Here is a 9,616-nt window from a genome sequence, read left to right on the forward strand (position 1 = left end):
AGACAGAATTTGAAGAGACCTGCGCCCGAAACACAGCCACAAAGAAACACTCCCACTTCGCTGTCACTCCCTGAGAACACAGAGCAGACGTCAGGCTGTCAGTGAGACCTATTAGGGCCCATCTCAGAGTAGTCCAATTATGTCTTGTGAGTAAAACTGAAGTGGATACACTATAAGTCCAAACCTAGAGATGTGCACACTTGTCCCTATTCCAATTATCACTCACTGTCAGTGGTTGATATGAGTATCTCAACAAGGGGGTACAGAACAAGGAGACCAGTCCTGTTGTTCTGCCTCTTATAATCAGTCTTTAAAGTTTAGAAATGGAAGAGTGATGCAGTAGATATAAAAGAAAAAAGTAGCTGGCAAATTCTAGAATGATTGGCGATGTAAGAAATTCAAGAAGTTGTAATCATGTCATGTAATTAACCGACTTCACATTGTATTTTTTTCTGAAACTACTGTAGCTATTTGAATGTTTGCTCATTTCCAACCATATTACAAAATTTGCTTTGTACCACACTTCCTCTTGTCATGTCCTCTCATTTGTATGAGCAAATTGTGTTGGGAGCAGTTCTCGTCTTAAAAAACAAAACTTCAGACACTAATAGAGTCATGTAATGTGAAGTGTTTTAAGGTGAAACCTAATTTGGTCTTTTAGGTAACTATTATTACCTGGCTAAATTGTCATTAATGCTATAGGCCTTCTTGCATTCTGAACAACTCTGTCACCAAACATCTCTTGTTGCAACAGAACCACCGAGAACACCCGATGAGATTGTGTGCTGCAGTCTGCTGAGACTGAAATGGGAAAACTGCCCTGTGGCAGCAGAAGGGAGAACTACACAAACACACCCATGCTGTTCCCACTGTAAAGCACAGAGGGAGCGGCACTGTGGAAACGGTGTGCTTTTGGCCACAGTGTATTGCACACTTTTTCTTGTGGAGTCACAGATTTCGAATTACTGTGTCATCACAAACTACAGTACTGGGAAGACCATAAAACAGGGATCAGAAGTCACTGATAAGGCTCACACTTGTGGTACCCCATGTCCGAGACCCAACTTGGCTTGCATTTAAATAAAACGGGATTCCTGCAGGGAGATGGATGTGGACTCTGTAATAGGATCCACAGAGTAACGGAGAGGAAAATGGGAGAAGCAGAGGACAGGAATATCAAGCAATTTGACAGAAACATATCAACTATGTGCATATACTGTAGTAACCTTAACTACTATGTTTTAAATATAACACTATTATTAAACATACAGTACCCTTCATGTTATTTTCAATTTAATATGTTTCCTTTGTTGTTTCTTAGATGTTGATCTTAAAGGTTATTGGATGTTAGATTAGATGTTTTTGATCATGTTAAAAATGTCTGTAAAATGCAAAGGATGTTTTATAAACGAAATAGCTTTTTTCTAGTCAACAGTAGTTTGAAAGTAGCCGACAACTGATATTTAATAGCTGATTGATCTCTCTTTGGATTTGCTTTCACTAATGAAAATGTCTCAAACTGTTCTGTGCAAAATGTTAACGTCACTGGCCCCTAAGGCATGATTTGACCTTTTTATTACATAATGAGTATCATTTATTATCTTACAATGTATCTTAAAGTTGGCATCAAAATGCCACCTTGATAATTGGTTTCAATTAGCTGGGAGCTGACAAAGCTCTCATTAAATGTCTTGTTTAATTTTACAGAATATTCTAGATGTCTTCATCTTAGGAATGTTACTATTAGGAGGTATGGCAATTTAATCTCACCATTTCTGACATTTTAACTCTTCCAGAATATGGTCATTTAATTATAACATATTTAACTCTTATGTACTTTTATAAGATAATGAATATTTCTTATGCATATACCATATGCCCAATACTTTGTTGACCTCTCAATCACACATGCATAAAACATTATATCTATATAAATTAGTCCAGTATTTAAAACAATTAACTCAGTATTTTGAATACTCCAGATAATCTAACTCTAAAAGTGAGAAACAGAGAATTAAAGAAAAACAAGTAAAAAAAATTATAAACCCAACATATTTTGATTAAATTAATACAATTTATAAGCTCCCCAGTCAATGATACAGTATCAGCAACAATGATACAGTAAACCCTATCTTTAATAGACTGCACTTTAGATTTAATGGATAAAATCTTATTTGAGCAATTCATCATCCGACATCCGTCTGTATTTAAATTATCCCAAAACAAAAAAAAGAACAAAACTTATAGTGAAGCTTTGAGGGCACCACTGAAGAGATAGAACTGTTCCTTAAGAAACTGAATTAATTAATCCAAGCTGAAGGCATCATATTATCCCAAATGTACAATACAGACAAGACTGGTCTCTCATCAATACAATGTATTATTTTTAGAATTACAAATGTAATTTACAATAATATATTGTTTTTATATATAGCACAGTCATGGATATACATATGCAGAAAGCATAATATACTGTACAGAATGTTTAATTTTTTCTCATATATGAGTGTGTTTTTAGGCTCTGTAATTTAACAGTATACCCTCTCTTTACCGGACACTCCTACCCCTCCATTAGTCAGGTAAAGAGAGGGTATACTGTACTTATTGCTTGAGATCCTTCAAAAACATTTGGATGAAATAATTAAAAGAGCAGCCTACAACCAACCCTGTCGGCATGATGAGCTAGATGGTCTTTCATTTGTGACCTTTCCTCGTGACTTCATGAAAATGAGAAACATAGCATATGCACAGTATAACTGTGGTTTTTACAGTATATTAGTGACACATTTTTAATAATGTAATTTTCCAATTGTATTGAAGCCAATGGTGCAGCACCAAAGTCCAAACACCCATAGGAGCCCCTTCACGACCTGAGCCCTGTTAACAGTATGCATGGTGCACATTGACTCGTGCTCACCACACAGACATGGCTCAAACAACAGAAGAAGGTTATTTTTAAAGTATTATATAGTTATAGCTAAGAAGAGGCAGAATTGTTTCAGGTACAAGAAGCACTGAAGATTAGAAAATCTACAAAGCCCTATCCCATAATATCATATAATTGTAAAATGTTTTACAGAAGGCATTGACACAACTCTTCCAACAGTCACTTAAGATAGGGGTAGTACCCAGGGACCTGGAGAGCAATACGTCTGATTTCTGTTATGTTTAATTCGATGGAACTAAATGATAACTAAACTAGAGGATCACCATCTGTTTATCTATTTTTGGAAATAATATCCAAATTATACAATTATTAAGTAGTCAATATGGATCTAGAAAAGGTAGTTCTTGCCTAACAAAGTTGTAAGAGTTCTTTGAGCAATCAGCAACCATAGTGGATACACACAGTATCTGACCTGGCGTGTTCAGATTTCCAGAAGGCTTTTGATAAATTCTCCTAAAAGATTAATTGCAGGTGGAAGGCATTTAGTGAAATGCGTGTGTTTGTATTGAGAACTAGTTAATGGATGATAAAAAGAGAGAACAAGTAATAGGTTTATTCCATGCTGAAAAAAAGAAGAAAGAGAACACAACGTTTTGGCGGTGGAGAGTACAGATAAGGGGTGAATGGTCAGATTGGGGTGATATAATTAGTGGAGTACCACAAGGATCTTTACTAGGACCTGTTACATATAACATACTGTAGTTGTGCAGACTATAAAACAAATATGCTTATAGCCTTTTTTGTGCTCTTCCATAGACTAACTTTGTAAGGAGTCTTTATTTTGTTCTTTTTTTGCACATTCGAACATTAACTATCATTTTAATCATACTGTAAACTAGCAGTTCATCATCTGATGAAAAGTGTAGGGCATTTTGAGAACCGCAGGGACTAGATGTTAATTTTCAATTGACTGCACCACAGCAGACACTGTTGTAAAAATGTAAAACTCTTAGTAATTCTGATTGGGGTTACAACATTCTTTGGGCAACGTCATGCTCCTGTTATGATTTTCTGTTAGAAACAGGTTCAATGATGGTGGAAGGCCTGGAGCCTCATGCCTCAGAACTCAGCTGAAGCCTTTAATTTTTGCAATACTATTTATAGTTTTATTTATGAGTTGCGCTGCACACAGAATGTGTTTTTGTTGGTCAGCAAACCACTTTCAGCCTGTAGACAGGCTGTTTATGAATGATAATAAATTGCAGGACAATTTGCACTGCTGCCAGCCTCAAAATAGAGAAGGTAAAAATGTCATGTTATACAAATTATTTTAAGTGTTTATTTATTGTGCACTATAAACAAGAATAACTTTTCCGACCATGTTTTCTTCTCCTCCTAGATTAAAATAACACACAAGAACCAAGCTCCAGTGCTGATGGGCCCTCCCCCAGGGACTGGGTTCTTTTCCTCCATCATGCGGAAAACCCGGAGCCGGAGCCAGAGCAAGGAATAGATCCGTTCGATCCTACAGTACCTAACGGCCGGCAGCGCAGGCATCTGTGCACTCCACCCGTGTCCCGTCTTTTCTACTTCTCCGTTTTTGATTTCAGCGTGGAATGTCAGTGAGCGTGTGTGATATTTTAAATGTTTTTGTCCAATTCAAAATATTCGCATCACAGAATCAATCTGTGTATGTATTTATCTGTTTATTTATGTATTTATTTGTGCTTAAAACTGCTGTTTGCATTCTTTCACAACATGAAGGACGGGGGAAAAACGTCTCTGTCATGGAGTGAACTGTTCCAAACCATGGGAGTGGAGAGGAAACGATTTCTATGTGAGCGTTCTTGGGACAGTGCCACTGGTGGTTAATCATAGTGAATTAAGTGATGCTAGCTAAAGTGCTCTGCTTCTACTTTAGCAAAATGATCCTTTGTGAAAATATTGCTTTGACTTCAAAACATTTGTTCAGGCAGGGCTTTGTGCAGGACTTTCAGCCTTTGAAATGCAATTCTAACCACACGCCTTCTTTACCAGCGAGTAAAAGTGCAAAAATTATATTTTTTAATTGCAACTTCACTAACATGTTGCACATCTAAATTGCAGACACTGCTTTACATGAAATAATAGAGGTCAACAAATCCACTCACACACTATGGTCATTCATGGGCCAGTGAGTAATGTCACATGCTCTCTTGCGTGTACAGTAGCTCCTGGCGCACAGTACAGGTTGTACTGCACTTCAGGTTAAGTACAGTATGCTGAATTTCTCCAGCAGTGGTTGGTTTATTTTCATACAGTTACTTTGGATCTGCTAGCACAGTCCAGAACAGTAGAGGCAGGTCTATCCAATTAAATTCAGAATTTGTGGACTAAGTTTATATGCTCATTTATAATTGATCCCAGATTAATGTTAGTATCAAAGAAAGAAGTATAGTTTCTCGAACAGATCATACAAAATACTGAAGCATTCAAAAAAGGAGACAAATAAATGGAACTCTTCTCTTACCCATTAACACATGTTGTATATTGTCTGGTCAAATACAGTTACAAGGTGTTAGTGCTGTTCAGAATTAATAATAAGTGATAACATTTTATTATCACATTTTGTAAGAAAAAAATCAAAGTGTATTCCCGTGTAATTCCGAGATATTATTTCACAAATGCTTGGCTCCCTGTTTGTAAAAACAGCATGTTGCTGTCAGCATTATTATTGCGATTTCCTCTTTACCCCATGTTTCCAGCTACAGCGTTTGAGTTGCCAGAACGAGAGAAAAAAGAGAGAAAAGCCTGTCTGGCTTGTGCCACACCTGAGTGAGAATGTTAATGATGCTTTAATGGAAAAAAAATGCAAGCAGTTTATTTTGCATATGATAAAAAATAACCTGAATTAAAAGTGTTGCTAGTGAGTATTTCATACTCATCTTAGTTAAGGAAGGGCCTAACTTAATTGTGATTTCAATACTTCCAGCTCAAAAGATAAAGTATAGATATGTATATTTGTATCACCTTTATATGTTTATATTTATAGTCAGATTGTCAAAAGACCAAACATTGTGTTTTACATGATGTAATAATTCATTTTCTCTTCTTTTGAAGAACACAATACACGGATGACAAAATGAAAATGTCATAGAAAAAAACATGCCAGCGTGTCATTCCCAAAAAAAAAAAAGCCCAAACACAAGTTTTTACAAATCCCTCTGATTTGTTTCCTCTTGTGAGCGAGTAGCTCTGTAGAAAATGCCTTACATTACAGAGCACAGCAAGTTTAATCAGGGCATGTCACCATTAATTTGTCCTGATAAGTTCTGATGGATGGGGCTTTCCAGGCACATGACCGGCTGTTTATCAAGCTACCTTTAGCTCCCTCGAAGTACCAGGCCTGTCCCCTGTTGTTCTACAGCATCTGCTTTGGCGTCTGCTCACAGGAGCACTCTTCTCTTCTGTGGATTTCCCTTTGAAGCTGTCACAAACAGACAGCTTCATTTAGAAGCCCTATTTTCCATCTCCTTAACTGTGGAATCATACACTGTCATATGTATTCCTATGAACAGCAGAAGGCGACACAAAGAAACACATTTGTTTGTGCCACAGAAAACTATGTGCCAAATTGTTACGCTATGTTCCTTAGTCCTCTCAGACATTAAGATCATGAATTTCTGCTGCATTATGAGCCTTTATTTTATTATTTAATTAAACTACTACCTTTACATTCAGGCTTTCTACATTTTTAACCATTTGAAGATTTATATCTATAGACATACTTGTGGATTTTTTTACTTGTATTTATGCACTTGCATGTATATTTGGGATTGAGCTGATAAGAAAAAATTCTGATCATAGCTTGACTTGTTGATGCCTCTGAAAAAGCTTTAGACAATAATATGATGTGTAATATCCCCAGTTTGTTTTAAAATGCTTCAAAGCTCTGAGTTATTAAGAATTAATTGTATTTAATAAAATAACAGATGTTAACATTATCAAAGAAATTGACCTTATTATTTACACTTCCCGTATCTGCGTTATATTCTAAAGCAGGTTACTGTGAAATCTTACAATGAATGGTGTTTTCTGCACATTTTTGTTAGTTCTAAGATCTAAAACTATGCATTATCTTAATATAGTTAATTTACACTGAACTAGCATGTTTATTTTTTTAAACTACCATATCCAATATGCATGATTGATACTACATTGTTTGCTTTCTTATGGTAGAATAAAATTATTAGATGGAAAAAAAAATTTTTGTAAACCTGATTTATTATAGGAAACCCTATTTTGACATCAAACCTTCTATGGGGATAACATATTGCACGTTTTTCTTTTGATGGAAATACAATACTGTAGGTTATAATTTGTTTGATGTCATTCTTAAGAATGTAGTTTGAAATATTACAAAAATTCAAGTATTTACAGTATTTCTTTACTTTAATATTAATATTAATGGAGTTGGGAATGTTTGTGTCTTTTTCCAGTAAGGAAACAAAATAATCTTTATTTTTATTTTTTGATATTTCAAAGCTTCTTTTGATAACTACAGTAGATTTGTGAATAAAATTATTATAATTTATCATGTGTAAAGTCTCAGATGCACTGTCTGGCTCATAAAGCTATCGGTTTCATAAAGTCTCGGTCTCTCTTTTCACAAAATAGCCCCAATAAAAGTCAGAAAGTTCATAATTTCTAATTGAATAAAAGGGATTCAGTTACTCATACTGCATAACTTAATTAGTTTTAAAATCTCTAATAGCTAAATTAAACAACAATCCCTGTACAGTATATATGAAACAACATAGATCAACAGGGGCAAAACAGACTACAGAGTGATATATTTTGAGCCACGGTTTTTAACTTGACTCGTGGGAATCATCCCTAATAACTTTGTAAGATGGTTTTCCAATAAAATTTGAGTTTTATTAAATTTTCTAAAAGAAATATATTTATATGTTTTTGTTAATGACAAGGCAACTTTTGGGGCAAAAAAGTGAATGTTGTTCTTGCACATTGATTTTAATTGTCTTTTAAGAAGTATGCCTTTTTTCAATAAAGAAACAAATTGTTGTGGATGGAAATACTGGGGTTTCAACTTTCACTGTCAGAAACCTGAAAATTGCTTTTGTGTTAACATGTAACTGTATTTTTGTAAATGACACTGATATTCTGTATGAGGCGTCACATTGTTGTGCAAATTGTTGCAATGCTATGGCTGTTTGGGTAAGCTTGCCAACTTTAATAAAGTATGGTACTGTAAAAAGAGAAAAGAGGTTCTTTTGATACCTGTTTAACCTATTATTATAAACAGAAAGAGCGAGATCAACCTCAGAGCTCTAACATTAACAACAAGTGCTAAGTTTGAATGATTGAAATATAGTTATACAGTAAATGTTGATATTTTATGAGCCAATGGACGCAGAATGTTGACATTATACATGCAATTGGTTAATTCTTAATCCATACAGGACATTGTTATTGTACATAAGACCGGTTGATGTTGTACTGCAGCTGCAACATTGTGGAGCTGGTATGGTGTGTCACATACTGCGGTGCTACAGTGAGCAGTTTAATATTGAAGAAGTGGCTGCTGTGTCTCCACCTTTTAAAGTTATAACAAAAGAAACAATCAAGAGAAACTGTTTGGGCCATCTTGCCCATTAGGTAGTTAGTAGTTTATTTATGCAAGATTCCCACCCAGCTGTTCCTTGAGAGAAGCCTGGGTGCCAGCTTTAATGATATGGCTGGGCAGCTTGTTCCAGACTCTAGAAAAAGTGGGACGCGTGCTTTGAACAAGAATAGAAGAAAAACACCATCCTAATAAACATCTCTGCCATCAAAGAGTGGAGATTATTCTGTCTGTATGCTGATGTAAATGGGCATGCACAGACCATACATGACTTCTGTCCAGACCTTTATGTTCAAGTACATCATCACCATCTTCATTATTATTATTATTACTATTATTATTATTGTATAGATAAAAGATCTTTTTAGGACGACAGTACAGTATGTAAATTGCTAGGCCAATGGAAGGATGGATGTGATTAGCAATGGATGTGATTAGCACTTGTAATGCCTCATGCTACAGTTTGCCCTCCCCCATCCATCATCCTTGTGTTAGCAAGCCTTCTTTTCCACTAAATAATTTGTTTCTAAATAAGGTAGCCCTGTCACATTCTGCTAGGATATAATCTCACTGGCTGTTGAGGACTTTTAAATAAAATACCTTGTTTGCATGTGATTTGACTTGTGGTGTGTCTATCTATTTAATGAGTAAATGTTTTTTTTTTCACTTGCAGACAAAGAGGACACTACACATAATTTAGACCTCCGTAGTTTAGTAGATAGCATTATAGAATGCAGAAAAGAATGTGGGTTGCGCCTATAAAACAACACAGTTTCAGCAGGGCTGTGCACTTCCTATAACCCCATACTGCTGCTAGAAAAAACATTTGGATAGAATGCATCCTTATCTGGTCACTGACACACAGTCCCTCTTCAAGGGCATTTGCAGGCCCTAAATTCCCCTTCCGAGAGGAGTTACTTCATCCGAAATAAGGGAAGTACTTCTCACTATACTGGTTAAGTGCACTTCGTCTTCTAAGTATTCGAGCTACAGATTTTCTACAAAATGATTTTCTTTACACATTCTGTACTGTTTAATTCAGATAAAAAAGGCTCTTCCATGAACATTTTTTAAATAACCAGAAAGGATACTGAAATGCTGTCAAG

General features: G+C 35.5%; 1 protein-coding gene across 3 annotated transcripts in view; it reads left to right on the top strand.

Annotated features, from left to right (window-relative positions):
* dgkb (diacylglycerol kinase, beta) overlaps positions 1-8,913 on the top strand; it is a 109,696-nt gene extending 100,783 nt beyond the window's left edge. For all 3 annotated transcript variants that reach the window (XM_006636183.3, XM_015357777.2, XM_015357774.2), the window contains exon 25: positions 4,287-8,913. In XM_006636183.3, the coding sequence (XP_006636246.1) occupies positions 4,287-4,400 (114 nt within the window). In that variant the 3' untranslated portion in view covers positions 4,401-8,913. The remainder of the gene's footprint in view (positions 1-4,286) is intronic.
* Positions 8,914-9,616: the final 703 nt, after the last annotated feature.

Source organism: Lepisosteus oculatus, chromosome 10 (genome assembly GCF_040954835.1).
Source record: "Lepisosteus oculatus isolate fLepOcu1 chromosome 10, fLepOcu1.hap2, whole genome shotgun sequence".
Classification (NCBI taxonomy): domain Eukaryota; kingdom Metazoa; phylum Chordata; class Actinopteri; order Semionotiformes; family Lepisosteidae; genus Lepisosteus; species Lepisosteus oculatus.